The sequence below is a fragment of the Rhinolophus sinicus genome, chromosome 5 (genome assembly GCF_057876585.1).
Source record: "Rhinolophus sinicus isolate RSI-liver-muscle chromosome 5, RSI-T2T, whole genome shotgun sequence".
In the NCBI taxonomy this organism is placed as follows: Eukaryota; Metazoa; Chordata; class Mammalia; order Chiroptera; family Rhinolophidae; genus Rhinolophus; species Rhinolophus sinicus.
Genome location: NC_142505.1, coordinates 15,017,605 through 15,038,763, shown reverse-complemented (window position 1 = coordinate 15,038,763; position 21,159 = coordinate 15,017,605). Strand labels below are relative to the sequence as shown.

The 21,159-nt window shown below is 41.2% G+C and overlaps 1 protein-coding gene across 3 annotated transcripts in view; it reads left to right on the top strand.

The window, feature by feature from the left end:
• Positions 1 to 20,120, top strand: part of STAC (SH3 and cysteine rich domain) — a 135,373-nt gene extending 115,253 nt beyond the window's left edge. Inside the window, exons 9-11 of one of the 3 annotated variants that reach the window (XM_019727663.3) lie at positions 5,295 to 5,346; positions 5,444 to 5,581; positions 18,694 to 20,120. In XM_019727663.3, coding sequence (XP_019583222.3) covers positions 5,295 to 5,346; positions 5,444 to 5,581; positions 18,694 to 18,792 — 289 coding nt within the window. In that variant the 3' untranslated portion in view covers positions 18,793 to 20,120. The remainder of the gene's footprint in view (positions 1 to 5,294; positions 5,347 to 5,443; positions 5,582 to 18,693) is intronic. The other 2 variants (XM_074312639.2, XM_074312640.2) reach the window with 2 other exon arrangements.
• Positions 20,121 to 21,159: the final 1,039 nt, after the last annotated feature.

The window sequence follows — 21,159 nt, the reverse complement described above, 5'->3', positions numbered from 1 at the left end:
CTCTCCGAGTCCCTGAAACCAGTTCACCTGGTGGGAGAAGAGATGGGCTCTTATATCTAAGCAGAAAATTGAGAAATGAGAGAAGCAAAAGACTGCTGAAAATGAACCCAGATAACAACATGCAGAACTACATAAACACACAGGCACGCTCACAGATTAAACCATAATTCTGTAGTTAGCTTTTGTTATCTTATTCCTACTCTTGTTGATAGCTCACAGTGCCCTCAATAGTTCAAGACTTTCCATAAAATCATGATATAACCAAACTGAAAATCTTCTTCTGGGCCCAATACAAATTTTACTGAGCAAACAAAAACAGGCCATCTGTGGCACTCTGATCTATCTGCAACAAATAGGGAACGGATGCTTCCATTGTTTATGAATTGCGTTATACTGTGTATCATGCTATATAATTCTGAGTTCCAGTTCAAGCAGAATTTGTACCTGAACTTAGGACGCGCTGATTGAATTAAGCAAAAGGAACCTTTTATAAGTATTTGGGGGCCTGACAAGTTCATCCCCATGACTTTAGAAATAAGGAGTTAAACTATAAAATCTACACATAATGGATCAGGACCATCAAGTTACCTGTAAAAAAGAGCATAGCTATTAGACCAGAGCACGGCTTTCTCTGAACACATTTGGAGTGTGATACCTGAACTAAGAAAAAATTGTTCCATGGAATGGTCCTGGTCAGCCCAGAAGTATGAAGCAGTTGGAGGCAGGGTGTCGATACACCAGCAATGTCCATCCTAGGACCAATGAAAGGAAGGAGAATTGTAGGCATTAGGCCTCCATTCCTTGGGGAACAATGGCAAGGCACTCCCTATGAAGAGCAGGTGGGCAGAATGTTTGGATTTAGTTCTTTGATGGCAGGACATAGCACCCCAACACCACAAAAAGAGAGAGAAAAGAACTAAGTGGAGAACCGGTTTGAGAAGAGAACTCCCAGTTGAGAGTGAAGGCCCACGACACAGGGCCACATGGGCCACTGGGAGTCACATAACAGCAAGTAGGAGCTATAGGGGCAGCTTAGGTGGGGCCAACAGCTGGGCTTAGCTGGGTTTCCTAGGCTCCCAGTGAATTAGTTAACTGGGATCATTTCCCTGGCTCCAGGGCATAAGGGCTGTCCCTAGTTGTCTGGTATCTGGCCCTCAGAGCAGTTAGGGCTGGAGCTGGTGGTGCCTAGTGGCCTGGAGTTTTAGAGCCCAAAGGGAAATGGTTGGGGTATTGATTTAACCAGCTGCTTAGGGGGAACTGAGCAGCCTCTAGCCAGAATTTAAAAACTGGGTCAAAACACATTTAAAAAAATAAATGTAAAACATTGTATTACACAGAGTGGTTTTATCTTGCATGCCTGCTCAGATCTACCGCCTGGGGCCCAGTGTTAAAAATGACTCGTAAGTCTGAGTGCAGGCTCAGGGGGAAAGAATGCTGAGATTGATGGCTGATGCCAGGCAGGGGTGTGGGGCAGCACAAATCCACAGGTTGACCCAAATGTTAGACCGCTGCTGTCTTGGATTCCAGGGCTGCCCTAGAGCAAGTTCCTCCCTCCAGTGAAAAGGAGACACTCACTGTCTCCATGAGATGGTTAGAGCATTGACCACTGTCAGGCATCTACACTTCTTTATGACTGCATCCAGTTTAATTCCTTCATTGTCCTTAAGACAGTTCACAACATAGACACATTATGTATTTATTGTTTTATTATAAATTTTCTTGTTTTTTATGCAACTTTCTCACTAGAATATTAGCCTCAGTGAGGACTTTATTCACCAGAGCATACCCAGTGCCTGGAAAAATGGCTCTTTCAAAGTCAGCATCCTAGAATATTTGTTAAATGAGTAGGTAAATTTAAAATATAAAAAGAACACATTGGATGAATGTAACTCTCCTTGCTCATCAAACCACTTTCTGATACTGGCAGAGCTCTTTTTCAGGAACAGAATCTCCATCACACTGTCAGGAGTATGTCTGGTAGTTCTCGTAAAATTATAGCTTGTATTTCATGGATTGCTTTATTCTACTGTGTGGTTTAGTTAACATGGGCCATGGGCTCAGGGACTGTCCACTTCTGGGCACAGGAAAAGTGAGTCTCTATCGAGACTAGAAAAATAGAGGTTGGGTTCAGGCAGCGTCCTTTTGCACACTTAGGAAAAGGTGCCTCCCCTAATCTCCAGCTTTATTCCCTGCTGAACGATTTCTACCAAACCACCAGTGAAGTCTTTGTAGTTGATACCAACACATGGTTTCTTAGGTTATTAGGTTAAATAACATCTGCTGGAGCTAGAGAGATTTTTCTGCATCGACTTTCATCCTTGCTGCTTAATTAAATCCCTCACCTGGGAAAAGAATGATTTTCAGCCATCTCACTTTCTGTGGCATCAGCATGAAACTGTGACTGCTGGAATACCCAAATGCCAGTTGTGTTTAATGTTTCAGGTGCAACAAGCCTGTTATATTTGGAATCCCCTACGAAGATAGATATTAACTAAGAATTGAAAATGACAGCAGAGGAGATTGAATCAGAAGAGCAAAATGAGCACACAAATCTACTTCCCCTCTTGCTATAATCCCTTAAAATGTCAGAAAATACATATATTTTTTAAAGAATACATCCATAACAGTACCAGAAAACAAGAAATAATACTATCAGAGACCCCCAAATCCTGAGAGTTTCCTGGCAGACTGCAACAAATAGAATCTGGTTGAGAAAAATGAAGATGAACAGAGACCAGAGTACTCAGGGAAAAAAAAAACAAAAACTTTGGAAGTAAGAGCACATACAGAGATACTGAACTCACAGCAAATTCATTGAAGAGCATGAGGTGTCTCTGATGGCTTGATTGCATTATAACCCAATTCTTCGCCCTTCCCTATATTCATGCCCTTCGCCATGAGACTTTGCAGTTCCTCTCACCACAGAGGTGGTGCCTGTTACCCCATCCCTTGAGTCTGGACTGGCCTCTTGACTGGCTTTGCCCAATAAGATGAGGCAGAAGTGACAATGTAGGAGTTTTGAGTCTAGGGCTTAGGGGCTTTCTGTGTTGCATGTTTCCATTTGCTATTCTTGAAACTCTGGCATTGCCATGAATATCCAAACTAGCCTTCTGGGGTGTGAGAACCATGGAAAAGAGCAAAGTCACCCCGGTCATCTCAGCCAACAGCAAGCCAGCACCCAAGCATGGGATTGAGTCATTGAGGTTTTGTGGCTATTTGTTACACAGCATTGTCATAGCAATATGTAACTGATACTGAGTCTTACCTGGGTATATAATATCACATCAGTGCTTACAATGAGCAGTGATGTTTGGCAGCAATGGTATTTGACTCCAGAATTCAATCAATACCTGTACTTGAAAGAAAGTACATGAAAGTTTCATGCCTAAGGAGGGCTCCTGTGTGAGCACAGAAGTCTGAGCAAGAATAAGAACTGTGCTTAGATAACTCTGGACCTCCAGACCTTCTTGAGAACATTGGGGGAAGAGAAAGGTGGCTCTACTTAGCAGGAAAACAAGCTTACCTTCTCCCTCACCAACGTTAAGAAAGCCCTCATTCTTTTAGACATTGGAGTAGAGGTAGGAGGCCCCCAGACAGCTTGCCTCCTATTCATGCATCCAAAAATGAGATATATCAACTGACATACCCTGCTCTCTTAAACAGGGCCTGAAATTAACCCTCACACTTGGGAGAGAGAGCCATTACAGACACAGATGTATGCAATCACAAAGAAACTCACCCAGCTACCCACAACTACCTCTATTTCCAGCAACTACTATAAAGAAACACCCAAGAAAAAAAATAAAAGAAAGAAACAACCAAGAAATACAGATGTTGGAGAAAATCCATTGATCAGAAGGAGAAGTAGTAAGATAAAGAATAAGCCAACTAATCCTAGAGGAAATAAAGAATTCGATAAAGAAATATTGTTTTAAAAAATATAATAATATCCTCAGAAAGATCCATTATAAGGGGATGGTCAGTTAGCTCAGTTGTTTAAAGTGTAGTGCTGTTAGCACCAAGGTTGCCGGTTCGATCCCCGCATGGGCCATGGTGAGCTGTGCCCTCCCGGAAAAAAAAAAAATCCATTATAATATTGCATCCATAACAGAAAGCGGCAAATATGAAAAGGAAACTTTAGAAAATAATAAAAAACCCTTGGAAATTAATTTATTTTTTATTAAAAATTCTTTTAAAAGAGTGTTAGAACCTTCATTGGGAGTAAGGAACCAGGGGAATCTATTAGATATATTAAATGATAGAAGAGACAAGCCTAAACACAAAATAAGTGATCAGAAAGATAAAATTGAGAAAAATTTTAAGAACATAGATGAGAAAAATGTTAGGAAATGTGTAAGAAAGACAAAGGCTGCGGATAATTGATTCAGAAAGTCCAGCATGTGTTGACTAGAAGTTCTAGAAAGAAAGGAGAGAGAAAATGAGTGGGAGAAAGCGGTAAAAATATAGTAGAAAATTTTCCTAGGTTGAAAATAACATGAGTCTTCAGATTGTAAAAGCTCCAGCAAGGGCTGAGTAGAAGGAATTAAAACACACATCCAAACACTCAAACACACATGTGGCTGTGAAAATTGAGAAGTGGCAAATAACCACCACATCAACAAAAACATGTAAATCTTCAGTTAAACCCAAGTAATTCTTGATGAAAAATCACACACACACACACACACACACACACGTCTAGAGCAAAGTTCCAAATTATAGCAACACAAAAGGTGGCAGGCCTGGAAAGTAGAGCTAAGCAAAAGTATACAGCTTTCAAGAAGGTACTGAGAAAACACAGATAATGATAAAAATAATGACTAATTCTAGATGTCAATATTTTAAAAAAGAAAAATCAAATTACATGTATATATCTACATGTAAGTGTAAGTGCATTGAAAGGGTCTAGAAGGAGATACAGGAAACCATTAACATTGGTCACCTCTGAGCAATGGGAGGAGGATTGTAGGGCAGACTACAAAGGGCAACCAGCACCTGAAACTTATCAACTTCCAAATTTGGAGTTTTTTTACAGTGCAAATATGATCATCTATGTATAAAAATAAAACTAAGGATTATTTTTTTAATACAGCATAGAAATCACACTTAATTTCAATATCTAAAAAAATTATTTTTTATGGGCATGAAGAACTGGTATAGTCATGCTAATTTTATTTCTATTTATTTTAGTATTGTTTGTATAAATGAAAAACTATTACTTCCAACTTTTAAATACCATTTTTTCTTTTCTCCCCTCTCTACTTTCCCACCCAACTCCATTCACTCTTTTTTAGACCAGGAGACATGATTACTCTTCTAGAGGACTCCAATGAAGACTGGTGGAAAGTAAGTGTTTCTCTTTCTTTAAGAACAAAAATCATTTGGTTACTATAATTACAATGAATGCTACAATTGTGGATGCATGCCTCCTTTTTCCTTTCAGGGGAAAATTCAAGACAGGATTGGCTTCTTTCCAGCCAACTTTGTTCAGAGAGTACAACAAAATGAGAAGATTTTTAGATGTGTTAGAACCTTCATTGGGTGTAAGGAACAGGGGCAGATAACACTGAAAGAGAATCAGGTGAGTAAAGTACACAACACATACCAACTATGACCAAAATAGGGGAGGAGTCATTTTAACAAACATAGCACTACATATATTTCTCAATGAGTAGGCTCACATTCAAAGTATTCACTTTGAGAAAAGATATGCTTACTCCAATAATATTAGTGTAGTAGGATCTAAACGTGTAAAACTAAAAAGTTAAGAAGCTCACTTGGTAATATCTGTTTACAAGAGGAAATGTACGTATCATGGCAGGAGGGTGAGGCTATCTACTCTCCATCCTTTTCTCTGAGGACTACTGGTATCTGACGTGAGCAGCTACTCCAGTTTGGGCTCTGTGCTGACCTCCACTAATGTATGGTTCATTTTTCGTGGTCTCTTGGGAATATTTTGTTGCTATTTGACACTGTGTTCCACAGTTCACTGCATTTGCCTTCAGTCACAAAGACCCCTCTCAGGTTTCCTTATCCAAGCTTCTGCCTGCACATTGGATACCATGACACCTTCACACCACTCCATAACTAGGAACTACCTCAGGTCCATGTCTCAGATATTCCCCCTACACCTAATGTAGAGGTGTCTGGTGCCATCTTGTGCCACTATCATGTCAAATGTGAAGTTCATTATGGTGATGTCAATCCCCTGAGAAGTGAGGCATGAACACTCTGTATGTATGTGCCTTCACTTCCTTGCTTTAGGCTCTCCCACCTCACTCCTGGAATGTTGACAGAGGCAAAGAGATAAGATACGCACAGCTCAGCTTTTGTCTTGTTCTGTCTCTCTTTGTCTTCTTCCAGCAGAGGGAGGTTTTCCTCCTGCCCTTCTCTAGCTACAACCCCCTTCACGTCATATCCTGTATCCTCACTACAGACTAAAATAATACACTCAGATACTCAGACCTCTACGATTGCTATTAATATACTTGGGGATGCTTTAGGAAATTAGACATTAGAAATTTATTTTCTCTCCTAATAAAGTCTGTTAACGCAAATTTCCCATGTTGGAAGTCAACAGCTTGCCACTGCTTCTATCTGCATTCATAATACAACAATTCTGATATTTTCTGAGGCAATCAATACCTCTGGTTAAAAATGATGAGGCTCACCCTACAAAGAAATACAAAATGAAAATTGCACTAATGATTTTAATACTCTCCTTCTTCAGTAGAGTTGCCCAAAACACATCTTGAATGTCAGTTTGGGAATTGCCTTCAAAGACAGTTTCCAAGTCCCACAAGAAAATCAGCCATTACTTTATAATTTTATCTGATTTATAATTTTTTTTAAATTGTTTACCCAACTTGATCAACCATTTTATAGCCACACATGGCTCCAAATGACTTAATCGCTTTCAAACTAACAAATACATCCTCAAAAAGTAATGATTTATCTTTTTATGGCTATTCAAAAGAATCTCTAAAAGAAAAATCTTTTTAAAAAGTATAATGCAGGGAAACAACATTTAAAAATCTTAAATTTCCCCTCCCTTTACGTTCAAGTAAATAAAACTTACTAAATATGAGAGATAAATAATTTGGAATATCATTTTTCCTATATATTACAACAAAGGCTGGGGATGGAGTCAGTGAAATTGGCATGTTTATAAATGCTAGGATACATGAGTTCACTCATTTTGTATAGTGATTTGTTGCCATGTATTAAGAGCCATGAAATTGATCCACCTCATGAATGAATAAATTCCATTATCTATAATGTAGCAAAGAAAATAATCTAAAATATGGCAGGGAGAGGGAAACTTTATGCAAAAACAGATAATAATTGTCACAGTGGTGTCCATATGGTGAGAATAAGAAAATTTGCACAATGGGGTGAGTAAGTCAACAATAATATAATACTTTCTGTAGTGGCTAGTGTTAGGAACCAAGGCAGTTTTGATGGTGTTATGATAGTATTATGGACAGAATGCTGGAATTCAGACCCAGATCCCACTCACCACTCTCCCAAGGTAAATACAAAGGGAGAGAGGAAAATGGGGCCTGATGCCCTTTATTATTAGAAACATAGGGAACCAGATGGGACCCCGAATCCTGAAAGTCCTCCTCACCACAGCCCCACCACTGCCACCACTCAGACCACAGGCCTGTCTGAATCTCAGGATCCTACAGCACCAGATGGCCCATAGGAGAACGAGACATCAGGAAGGAATGTGACAAAACTGGCACAGGAGACAAGATGGCCTGATGACCTCCCAGGAAGGGCCAGAAAGGAGATGCTTTACCAGATGATGATAAAGCCCTGCTGGGACATGTCCAATCAGACCTCCTCTCTCTGGAGAACTGAGGACAGACCTAGGCAAGAGGATAGAGATCTTCAAATACTGTATCACCGTCTCACATGATGGTTTTATAAGCAGTAAAGGAGTTAAGTTAAACATTAATGAACATTAATGATACAATAGTGGTAAAAAAAAAAAATACAAACATGAGGGAAAACAGAAAAAAAGGAAGATTTGTTTAATGGCTTTTTTCTTTCCATTTAAATTACTTTCATAGTGTAAATTTTTAAAAACTAAATTTTAAAAGAAGCGAAGTTAAAAATACTCAGTCTTTTGAATCAGTTAGTGGAAACATACACAGGGTTGCTGTGATTTTTCCTGGGCCTCAATCTTGCACATGCCCACAGGCATAAACACAAACACACACCACTGCCACCACCACCATCACCACCACATCCCACCGTTACTGCATCTAATTGCAGTAGCTGTTGCTTATAGAAATGCAAGTATCCTCCAGAGGTGTATGCCATCTAGTGGTTTTAGGTTATTAAAATCGCTTATATCCTTAGGAAAATGGGTCACTGGGCTCTCTGGTTTCACAGTTTTACTTGAAATCTGCATTCTTCCTACTTATAAAAACTGCTTACAAGTTATGCCGAGTTTAGGACAGACTGCATTTTGAAAAATTACACAACCTCTCCTTTACCTGGTCCCTTGTGAACAGAATATATAAGTCCGACTATGTTTAAAGAGATCAAAAGCCGTCAATGTGCCAGCATGAAATACACCTTGCTTAAGATCTCCTGCTCCTTCATTTTCTGCCCAAAATTGCTCATTTTCCCTAGAGCTGGTGTTTGTCCAACACATTGCTTGCCTATGTGCTCCCTGGAGATAACAGAAGCCATCATCTGCCTATAAAGACCAGTGGCATCTGAGGGACTCCCCTTAACAACAGCACCTCTGGGGAATCCCACCACACCCTGTATCCCTGGCAGATTGTATAAACCACTCTGTCTCCCACAATAATATACGCAAAACTCTCACAGCTATTCCTTTTTGGGTCATGATGCCCTGTTTTTACATCTGCTTCATGAGAGAGAACCTTTTATCTCCAACCTCTGGTTCACAAAGCATGAGAGAACAGATTAAAATTCTCTAAGACATTGTCACAATAACTAACAATTGTTATCAGTATTATCACTACTATTATTTTTAAATGTCATACATATATATATTATACAATATTTATAAAGCTTATATACATTTTATTTGAGGTTCCATACATGCCCTATGAATTGTATAGGTTAGTTATTCACTGTTTATATTTTATAAATGAGGAAACAAAGGCTCATAGAGGTCACGTGCCTTGCTCAAGAGGGCAAAAACCTGCTAAGTGACCAAACTTAAACATAGGTCTGCAAGCTCCAAATCAAGACCTTTCACTGAACCACGTGCCCTGGACACTGTGAAACAAACTCTGAACAGTACAGCACCATTTATTTAGTTCGGTTCCCAGGGAAGGCACATGTCATAAAGGCAAGTGCCCTAGGACCAGAGGACCCCTTAAAAATAAATTGTTGCTCATGTGGGCACCCTAGTGAGTCATTCTTGAGTCCAAGCAATGGAATCATCCTCATCAGACTGAGACCTCATCTCTAATGCCACACGTACCCCAACAAAGCAGATGAGCATGTTTCCCAGCTGAATTCCATGCCAGTGCTTCAAACTTCTCCAAGTTTACCCAGCTGTATCCTTCCTGTTCCAAAAATTTGGAAAGTCTTTGGAATGAAATAAGTTTGGGAAGGATGTTCATCTTTTTTTGGCAAAGTGTTATTAAATAATTTTGCCAGGATGTTTGATTTTTTTTCTCAGAATACTCTTGCTCTTCCTGTTTGAGATTAAACATTGTTTTTATGCTCTTAAAATACAAACCAGTGAAACCAGAAGGCAAATTAAAGTCTGCTCAAGTTGATCAATTTCCAGAAGCAAAACATCTGTTCAATGACTTCTATCAATTTCTTGGCCATATTTCCCAAAAAGAACATTTTCTGAGAATGGGTTCACACCTGCATTTTCCACTCTCACAGGTGAACTAACAATCGGCGGGGTGAAGGGAAAGCAAGACAACCCAGCCTCTTCAATTAGACATGCTCAAGACACAATATAGCTTTTCAGCCTGAGCTTGGAACTACGTGATCTAACCAGAATTCCTTAGGAAAGTGCCATAACCCCTGATATTTGTCCAGCCTCGTGTTCATTAAGGCGTGGTCTTTGGACCCCCTGAATCAGAATCACCTGGGGTCTTACTGAATACGCAAATTCTTGGCTCCACCTGAGACCTGCTGAAACAGGACCCCTCAGGATAAAGGCAGAGTATCAGTCTCTTTTACAAACTCTCAGGTGTTGTGAGCAAAGTGAACCTTTGAGAATGACCTTCATTTTTATTATCTCACTTGAAGTCCTGTAGTAGTAGGTTGATGCAAAAGTAATTGCAGTTTTTGCAATTATTTTTAACCTTTTAAACTGCCATTACTTTTGCACCAACCTAACAGTTCTGTAAGAACTGAAGGCATTTTTATTTCCAATCGCATACTGGTCAACAAAAGCCACTAAAATCTCTTTATTGCTACACAAATTTCTATTTTCAATCTTTGTCATTAATGTGGTAACCAATTTTTGAAAAATGTCACCCACTTGAAAGAACATTTACATTTTAAAAATCTATTATTGAGAAAAAATTCAAAATTTGTCTCCACTTTAGTATCCTAAATTATTTTAAGTGTAAAATTTCAAAGCATGCTTGTTAATTGAGGGAAGTATAATGTAGTAGCTAGAACATGGATTCTAGTTTCGCACAAATGGATCTATAGCCTGTGTGATTTTGGCAAAGTCACCTGTGAATATCAATATTCTCATCTGTAAAATCTGTGTAGTAGCATCTCCTTGATTTGGAGATGAGGGTAAAATGTCATCATATGTGTAAAGCCCCAGCATCTCCTTCTTGATTTGGAGGTGAGAGTCAAATGCCGTCACCTGTGTAAAGCCCCACAGTGACTGGCCACCACGGGTGGTTAGCAAGGTCATTTGCCTTGCTGCCATCATCATTCAGAGTAAAGCCTAATGGAGAATTCATCTACAATGACCAATGCCACCTAAAATTACCTAGTAAGCATTAGAGAATAGCCAATATGATATTTATAACTCTAAAAATATAAACAAATGGTCGTTAGCAAGGAAATAGAAGAAATATGATTCTGAAAATAAATGCAATGCATCTCTTTGATTAAATCACATTTCTGCCTTGGGATTAATTTGTGTCAGTTATTATATTATTTTTTCACAGAAGCCTTGTCACCAAATAGAATTAAGTTACCCTTTTGTTGTGAACACAACTAGAGTCTGCATTGACATGAGTATGCTTTCTGCATTTTTGAAATTTTAAAAATGTCCTTATAAATCAACTTTAAATATCATAAAGTATTTTTAAATACTTTTCATCCTATAGTTATGTCATCCTTATAGAACTGTTTTTATTTATCGTTTGTGTTCTATCCATCTTTAAAGAAAAAAATAAATTATTTTTAGATTACAAAATTGAACTGCATTTATTTTGGAGAAAATTTGGAAAATAACCCCAAAAATAGAAAAAAGTAAATAAAGATCACAGGTAATCTAACCATCAAGCTATTATCAACATATTTCCTACTAAACTTTTCATCTAATTCACATTTTAATACCATATTCTATTTACTTTCCCAACCTATTTTTTTAACTTAATCACTGAATGTTTATGAAAACACAGTTTTTAAGAGAAATGCAAGATGGTGGAGTAGATAAACACTGTGCCTGCATCCTTCCATGAACACATTAAAATTACAACTAAATTATAGAACAATCAACGTGGAGAACCACCTGAAGTCAAGCCAAACAGAAGTCCTATGACTAAAAATATAACAAAGAAGCCACATCGAGACTGGTAGGAGGGGCGGAGACACAGAACAGGCCCCAAACCTCCATTTGGCATTTGGGAATCAGGAGGGATATCTTGGTCATGAAGGTTCCAGCACCCCTGAAGGAGCAAGGAACCCCAGCCACACACACCAGGCTCCCAAGCCCGGAGTATGGTGGCAAGAAGAGGAGCCCCCACAACATCTGGCTGTGAAAAACAGTGGGGATTCCAACCATCCAGGTGGGATGGAAGACTGCGGGAAACCCAGACGTCCTCTTAAACGGCCCATGCACAAGACTCACTCGCTCGCAGGCACTCACCTTGGGCTCCAGCGAAGGGACGGTGACTCAGGAAGAGTCAGAGACATATGAGGAGCAGACTGAGGTGTGTGGCTTCAAGGGAGGGACTGGAATACAGTCGGCATTTTCCCTGTATGAGGTCCTTCTCCCATGCAGCCAGCAGCGGCTGCCATCTTTTCTGTGTTGAGTCCGCCCCCACCAAGGCCAAATCTGAATTTCGTTGGCCTGATGAGCTCCTAGGCTCCACCCCGCTGACTCACTGAAACCGAGACACCCCCAACTTCCCCAATGCCAGAGGCATTTTCTCCAGGTGCAGCCATCCCTGCCCACATTGCACTCTTTCTTGGAAAACTGTCAGAGTCTGGCAGGCTCCCAACAGGCAGCGACTGGCTTCCGTGTGCTCTGAGACTTTTACTGAGTAGCTCCAGGCTCAGACTGGCACCAAACCAAAATTTACATTCACCTGAGGATCACAGCTCTTCCCACTCTAGTGATTCCCTGAGACCCTGCCTTATCCAACTTGCATATCGTACAAGGCTCTATCAGTAGCTGAACCTTAAGGGAGCTGGCAGGTGGCAGCAGGCCTTGGGGTCTCCTGGCTCTTTGCAGAGCTACCCCAGGTCCAGTACTGGTGGCAAATGTCCTCAGTTCGTAGCATGACCTCTCCCATGCACCTCCAGGTTTAGCACAGGCAGCAAACAAGTTCAGGTCACTTTGCAGCTCCTACCAGGTAGCCATGAACAGTCATAGGCAGTGGGTGACCTGGGCCTGCACCAGAGCCCCTCGCAAAAGGCCCCAGAACCAACATACTTGGAGGTTGGCTTCAGAGCATAGCCCAATTAGCCCCACAAGTGGCACATCCAAAACGTGGTCTCAACAAGCACCACAGCCTGGTGGGGCAAATACCACTCAGTGGGGTAAGCCCCCTGCATAGCAGCCTGTAAGCTGTGGATGTGGCCAAACCCCACAGCCAATCAGCCTGAGGGTCAATCCCACCCACTGACATGCCAATAGCAACCAAGGATCAACTATAACAGGAGGACACACACAAGGGACACTCCTGGAGCACCCAGTGCAGGTGACCAGGGAGACTATAGACTGTACCTCTGGACCCCACTGGACACGTACTACATAAGGCCACCTGACCAAGACTGGGGAACGTAGCAGATCTAGCTAATACATAGAAACAAACAGAGAGGCATCCAAAACGAGAAAACAAAGAAATACATCCCAAATGAAATAACAGGAGAAAACCTCAGAAAAAGAACTAAACAAAATGAAGGCAAGCAACCTACCAGATACAGAGTTCAAAACAATAGTTATAAGGAAGGATGCTCAAGGAACTTAGTGAGAATTTCAACAAAGAGATACCAAGTATAAAAAAGGACATGGAAACCATAAAAGTGAACCAGTCAGAAGTGAAGAATACAATAACTGAAACGAAGAATGAACTAGAAGGAATCACCAGGAGACTAGATGAAGCACTAGATTGAATCAGCAGTTTATAAGATAAGGTAGCAGAAAACACCTGATTAGAACAGCAAAAAGAAAAAAGAATCAAAAAAAAAATGAGAGTTTAAGAGACCTCCAGGACAACATTAAGCATAACAACATTTGTGTCATAGGGGTACCAGAAGAAGAAGAAAGAAAGCAAGAGATTAACAACCTACGTGAAGAAATAATGATTTTAACTTAGTACTTATTTCCTTGTAGTGTTTTCTTCCCGATCAGCCTCCTTTCCTCTGCAGCATGTTCTCTTTGCATCTCATTACATCACTCTTCACCTCAAGAAATTCTCTCAAAACATCGAGGCCAAGTCCTCCTTTAACCTACTTCATTCAATATAGCTGAAAATTATTCTTTCACTTATAGGCACATGTTTTCTCCAATATTTTTAATGTTTTATATTAATAGTCTTGATCCATTCGTCTTGTGGCAAGCAGAATAACAGCCTCATGATCTAATCCTCAAACTTTGAATATGTTACCTTACATGGCAGAAGGGATTCTGCAGATATGGTTAAGGATCTTGAGATGGGAGATTCTCCTGTATTATCCAGGTGAGCCCAGTGTAATGACAAGAGTCCTTATAAGAGAAAGACAAGAGGGTCAGAGTCAGAGAAGTGAGTGTGAGGATGGAAGCAGAGATCAGAGAGAGATTTGAAGATGTTATGCTGCTGGCCTCGAAGATGGAGGAAGGGGTCAGGAGCCAAGGAATGAAAGTGGCCTCTAGAAGCTGAAGGCAAGGAAACAGATTCTTAAAGTCTCCAGAAGAAATGCAGCCTGGACAACACCTTCATTTTAGAATTTCTGATCTTCAGAACTGCAAGATAATAAATTTGTGCTGTCTTAAGCCACTAAATTTGTGGTAATTTGTTATAGCAGCCAAAGAAAACAAATCCAGATTTCATGGAAAATGGACTTACAGATGTGATTACGGTTATAGACTTTGTGACAGGAAATATCCTAAATTGTCAAGGTTGGCCTGGCTAATCACTTGAGCCCTAAAAACAGTAAATGTATCTGGCTGGAGTCAGAGAGATGCAGCAGAAGACGGTAGAAGAGAGATGAGGCAGAAGAATAGATCAGAGAGAGATTAAATGTGAAAAGGACTCCTCTCACCCTTATTGGGTGTGAAGGTACAGGAAGGACCGCAAGTTACGGAATGCAGGTGACTTCTGGAAGCTGAGAATGACCCCTGGATGACAGCCAGCAAGGAGACAGGGACCTTAGTCCTACAACCACAAGGAACTGAATTTGGCAAGGACCTAAATAAGCCTGGAACTGAATTATCTCCTAGAGAAATGCAAAAATAATAAATATAATAATAGTACCTGTTGACTTCTTGATTTTGGCCTTGTGAAACCCAAAGCAGAGAAAACTAGCTGAGCCCACCAGACATCAGACCTATAGAACTGTGTTGTTTACAATCACTACATTTGTGGTAATTTGTTATAACAGCAATAGTGAACTAATGCACATCTTCAAATTAAATCAACTTCAAATGGTATTTTTTTACTCACATAATAAGAGTTCTGGATACAAGCAAGTTCTTCAATTTGTAATTCCCATAGTCAGGGATCCAGATTCTTCCACCCTTCAGCTCTGCCATATTGAAATATTAGCCACCTCCCCTCATGGGCACAGATGACTGCAGCTATACCAAGAATCCCTTCCAGACAAGGAGAGATTTTCTTCGTAGTCTATCTCTTTGAAGAGGAAGACACACCTTCCCATCCTGGTTCATTGGCTGGAACTAAGTCCCATGGGAAGCACTAAGAGAATCACTAGCAAGAAGAATGGAAACAGACTGGGACCATTAGGATTTTCCTGAGTCATGTAGCATAGGGATTGACAACAGAACAAAACCAGGGCTCTGCTGCATGGGAAGAAGAGCAGAAATGACTATTGATATCAACCAACAGTGTCTGCCTCAAGCGATTTACTTATTCTAGGACAAGGAGTGATGGGTGCAGAGCGGAGGTTTCCCAGCTGAAAAGATGAGTGGATCAGGGTGGGTCCAGCTCAGGGTCCACTCCGGTGTCTTCAGGGGTGCTTAGTTGGAGGCACAGGTAGTTATGCCTGGCTCAGAGTAACTTCTGGAATCTAAGAGGCATTCATCCTACATGGGTCTGCTGGGCTGAGTTAGGATTTGCTTTCATCACCATCGCTCTTGCCCCCAGCATTCTAAATTCCTGCAGTTCATGCAAAACTACTTTCTCCTTCTTGCGAGACCTCCCACAGTCTTTCTGTCTCCATTCCCATCCACTGTTTTATGTGCTGGGGACTTTCCTCTAGGAAACATTTGTGCCATTTCTAATTTGCCCTACTTCCTGTCATTTATCTTTCTTAGAGGACCACAGTCTCCTAATAGATGTAGAAAGAGAGGCATTGGTTGGAAAGAGGGTAGTGTGAGAAGGAAGAAGTATATTTTGGCTACATTAGAAAGTAGAGCCCACAGTAAAAGAGAAATGGCTGGCGGGTTTTCTGATCTGGACAGATGCTGAATCTCTGAGCCTGGGACAGACCTTAGAGGGGGAATTCTCTTCTTTTTATCCTTGATCTAGCAGCACAACTTGCTTCAGTCATCAATGAGTTCAACTCCAAAGGTCTTATGGAAATTCCAGTCCGCTTGTGGAATGGCCTTCAGTCTCGGCATTAATGTTATGACCTTTCTTCTCCACCTCCAACCCCCTGTCTTTTCATGGGTATTTGGAGGGAAAGACTCAGTCCAGAAGTGATAGGCAAAAAATATATATATATTTTTTAAATAAAATGATTACTTATCTTTTATAAGTGGCAGTACATTGGAATGCTAAGGAGTTTGGCGGCAACGCAGAGGACAACCTTTGATGTTAATGGTACACATGCTCCCCCAAGTTGGTTAGACTGTAGGACTTTAGCCAAGTAGGAGCAAAATGGGACTGACAAAATAGGGGCACTTAACTGTCAGGTAGCAGAATTTGAAGCAATACAGGAGAAGGAAGGGAGTACCAGTGAGTGGGTCAGCAACCAGATATCAAGTAGAGACAGGAGTGTGGAAAATCCAGTCCACTCCCATAGTCTTTAAATACTAGGGGGTGTGAAAGCAGGAGGGTGGTAGAGCTATAAATGCAGAAACCAGAGCAGAAATATGGATGAGTGGTATTAAAGTAATAATAACAACAACTATAATTAAAATGAAAGGACCAAAAATGTAATGCTGAGTGTTTAACTACCAAGTTGAACCTGCATCCCAGCAAAGAGTCTAGGCTCTGGGACATAGAGCAAGAAAGGGGTAAGTCTTTTATTATAGAAAACCATAACTTTTATGTTTCCTATGAGGAATGCAAAGTCTCTGAGTAATGCTGAGGGGCTGAGTGTAGCTGGGCTTGATATCTAGGGAAGGACTGGGCTGACTGAAGATGGAGTGCTGAGTATGTGGGGTGCTTCTGTTCTGGATAGACTGCACCCACCTTGGCATTGAAATGCTCAGTTCACCACTGCTACACACGTGATGCACCGAAGTCAAGTCTACACTGTTGTTAGCAAGCTGAGGGCACAGGTCAGGACTGGTCAGCAGTGGGAAGAAAATTGGTTCAGCCTTTGGAAGTCTTCTGTCTGAAAAGAGAAAGAGAGGGAGAGAACAAGGGAGGAAGAAAAGGAGAGGAGACAGGAGAAAGGAAAGAATGACAACAGGTAACAAGAGAAGAAGAGAAGAGGGAAGATGAAAGAAGAGGAAAAGAAAGAATGAAGAACTACTTTAAAGAAATCTATCTCTTTCTTCCACTTAAAATCCTTTAACACCCAACTGTTGGTGGATACCAATAGTCATTTTTGCACTTTTCCCATACTACAGAGCCTTGATTTTCATTCACTTGTCCATCTCTTAAGTAAATCCTAACTGAATTGATTGAATTGGTCTTATTCTCCTTGCTGGTTGGCTAGTTGGCTTGTGACCCAGTTCCAATCAATGAGATAGGTCCAGAAGGTCAGCTAAGGGACTTAGCAGGACTTACCATGGGTTTCCTGCACATTCTGAGCCCTGCCAGCATTTTTGGCTTTATCTGACACTATTCACCACCTCCATCCACCATTCTAACTACTGCTCTAGCTAGTCACTCTAAAGTGGCACAATCTCTTGACACTGGAATTGGTTCATATTCTACTCACTTTTCCCTCCCTCCCACAATACTCCCCTCTCTTTGCTTAAATGTCACTTTTTCAGGGATATTTTTCTTACACCCCTCCCAGGCTAGATAAGATTGCCATATATTGTTACATTGGCACCCTTTTTTTCACTCATTAATTCATTCAAAAAATATTAATTGTGTATATTGTCAGTTTGCTAAGTGTTAGTCACTGAATAATCAGTGATCAAAATAGCATGAACCTTGCAGTCATCACACATAAAATTGCTCAATGAAATGTCTTCTCAGGTCTGCTCAATCAGCTGTATGAGAACAGCGATCTGTCTTTTTTTTTTTTTTTTTCCCCACTACTTTCCCAGCTTCTGGAATGGTACCTAACACATACGTAGTAGGCACCCAATGAAAATGTGTCGAATGAATGAGCAAAAGCAGAAAGGAGGGAATTGAGGGTCCGTAGACAACTGAGTTATCTCTGACTTGGCTTGATGAGTAAAATATTTGATAGGATAATCAAACTTCCAGTTTGTCTGGGAATGAGGAATTTCCCAGGATGTTGGACTTTCAGTGCCAAAATTGAGGAAGTCCCAAGCAAACTAATACAAGTTGGTCACCCCCTTCATGGCCCAAAGGAGTTCCTCTGGTTCTCCCTCACCTTCCACCCTTTTCTACTCATGACTAATCTGAGCTCATCTTTCCATTCCACCTCCAAATGAAAGAGAAAGTTTCCACTTTGCCACAGCTTCCTAAGATGGTAGATTCTCAAGCTTTCCTTGATCCTCATTCGTCAAACTGGATCTCAGAAAACATTCAATGACTGGACCTAGTTCTAAACCCAGGGTTCTGCCTATCTTTTTACCAAAACTTTTTCTCACAGAGTCACAATTTCCCACCCTGACACTGCTCTCCCTTTTCCAATTTGATATTCTGCTGACCTTAGTCAGCAGGGATTCATGCTGCAGCCTCTAGCTTCTTTCTTATTGACACTTTGGTTTTTTTTTTCTTCCTTGGCATTCAGATCTGCCTGACTTCTGAAGAAGAGCAAGATGGCTTTATCAGAGTCCTCAGTGGAAAGAAGAGAGGCCTCGTCCCCCTGGATGTCCTAGAAAACATCTGATTGCTGGCCCCTCCTCCTCTTGCAATAAGCAAGCTCTGCTGCAATGCCTCATCTCACACTGTGTCAACCAAGAGGAGCTGTCACACTGACCCGGCCACCCAGGAAACAGTGAGACAAGACTCAAGGGCCTGAGGCTGTGGAGAAACAGCCACAAGACAGAGGGTCCATTGCACAGCATATCCAGGCTGCCCAAGGTGGGGATGTGGCTGAAAGAGTCGCTGGCAGAGTGAGAATCCTACCTGGTGGCAGCAGCAGGGTGGTAACCACAGCTGTCTCCCAGGACTCAACTCCCTCCCTGCCCATGTGGCCTAAGTTAACCCGCTGGAGTGGACTCCAGTTTGCAGTGTGGCCCCAGGGTGAGGTTCAGATCCATGTAGCCAAATGTGATTCTGGTTCCAGACCTTTGTCCTCAGTACCAACCAATGAGCATCATCACATTTGAGACCCCAAGCAGTCTCTCTGTGAGAATCAGGAAGTCATACTTCCTAGTCCCCAACATTCCAGGGCTCCCCTCGGGGCCCCTCACTTTGTGTTTGTGCTGTCTCTTCTGTCCTCCGAAGAAATCCGGCTGATGTACATTAGATGTGAGCGCTAAGTTGATGTGGTGACACTTTGCAGACCAACTGCAAAGACCTGATCTGCCCAAACGTGGCCAACAGGGAGTTCCCCCCTGCTGCTCTAGTGACCAGCAGAGGTGACAGAGCAGGACACAAGGCATAGAGACAAAGGACAGAGTAGGGGTAAGGTTACTCACCCTGTTACTTATTGAAGGATATACAGCCCTTTCCATAATGAAGTCCTTTTCCCAAGGAGATGGAGCTGGGGAAGAGAGTGTGGCCCAAAGCCTCAGTGATATGCTTCACTTCCATTTTATATCTTCTGTACTAGGGCCAGCATTTTTCCCTCGTGCCATCCTGTAGCACTCCCTCTTGTAGGCTGAATCCACCTCCCAGAGAACCAGAAACCTGGAGGAGAACCAACAGCATCTTATGAGAAAAGTAGCCAAATTGGAATCCATTCTTCTTTAGGGCAGTATATTTTACCATAGCAGATGTAAATGGGAAAGAATCCTTAATGCTTCAGCCTCTGAAAGCGGAGGAACTTGGGGCCTATTTAGCATTAACTAGGGGAGTCTCTATTATTCTGTACTTGTACCAATGTTTACAAGAATGCAATATACTGTGATGCCTTTCTCCTTGTTCAAACTTGCATCCTATTAGGCTTTAATGTGGTTAAACTTCAATTCACAATGACCTTGGAATCAGTGTCCGTTTGATTTATTTTGTTACAGAGCAATAAAATCATTAGAACAATTGGTTTTTAAAAGACTTAAGTGGATGCATCGTGTGCATGTAAGCATCATTTCCCAAACCAAAGCATCGTTAGTCTCCATTTATTTCTTTTGTTACTGCTCAGCATGAAGTTGGGAGCTGAAATGGGATGGCTGCTGGTTTCACAGTAGTTTGGATGCCTTACTCTCATTTTAAAGCCATTCATTGGAATTTCCTCCCTCTCTGATATAATGTGCAAAACGGAGTGTACAGAGTCAGAAGGATTCTTTGAAAGCCAGGGTGGATACTATGACATGAGTGCTGTTCTGTAAAATGGAATGCCGGACTACAAATGCTCTTTGCCTCTAATTCAATATTCCATTTAATAAAAAAAAAACAACACAGTAGCTGGAAATAGCATAGAAAATATGTGTTCCAATTTCTTCTTTCTGGTGGAATATCCACTGAAGCTCTTAGGTACAGTGGTGTCACATGCTATGAAAACTGAATTTGCATTTTAGAAAATCAGTTTGTCTGTTGCAGTTGAATCGGGGGAGGCTGTGGGAGCCAGCCTCCAACGTCGTCCCCCAGTGATCCCTGCCTCTGGATATTCTTGTCTGTGTGTAGCCCACTGCCATATTGAATCAGGGCTGGTCTTATGTGACCAATAGGATACAGCAAAAGTGATATCGTGTGACATCTGAGACTAGGTCAAAAAAGTCCTTGCAGCTTCTGCTTTGATCTCTTGGAACACTGATCTTTGGAACCCTGAGTCACCACCACGTAAATTGATCTACTCTGAAGCCACCATGCAGGAGAGGCCCAGTAGAAAGACCACCCATTTCTTCAGCTGACATCACAGAGAAACAGTGGGTCCTGCTGAGAGCCCTGCCCAGGTTATAGATTTATGAGCAAGATAAATATGGTTAGATTTCTTTTTTAAGTCACAAAGTTTTGGAGTGATTTCTTATACAGAAATAGATAACTGGAACAGGAACTTTGTCATTTGAGCCAATGTTAGAAAGGAGAAAACATACTCTTTCTGCACAATGAGACCCAAACGTTTTTGCAAATATCAAGTGACCCTCCACATGCA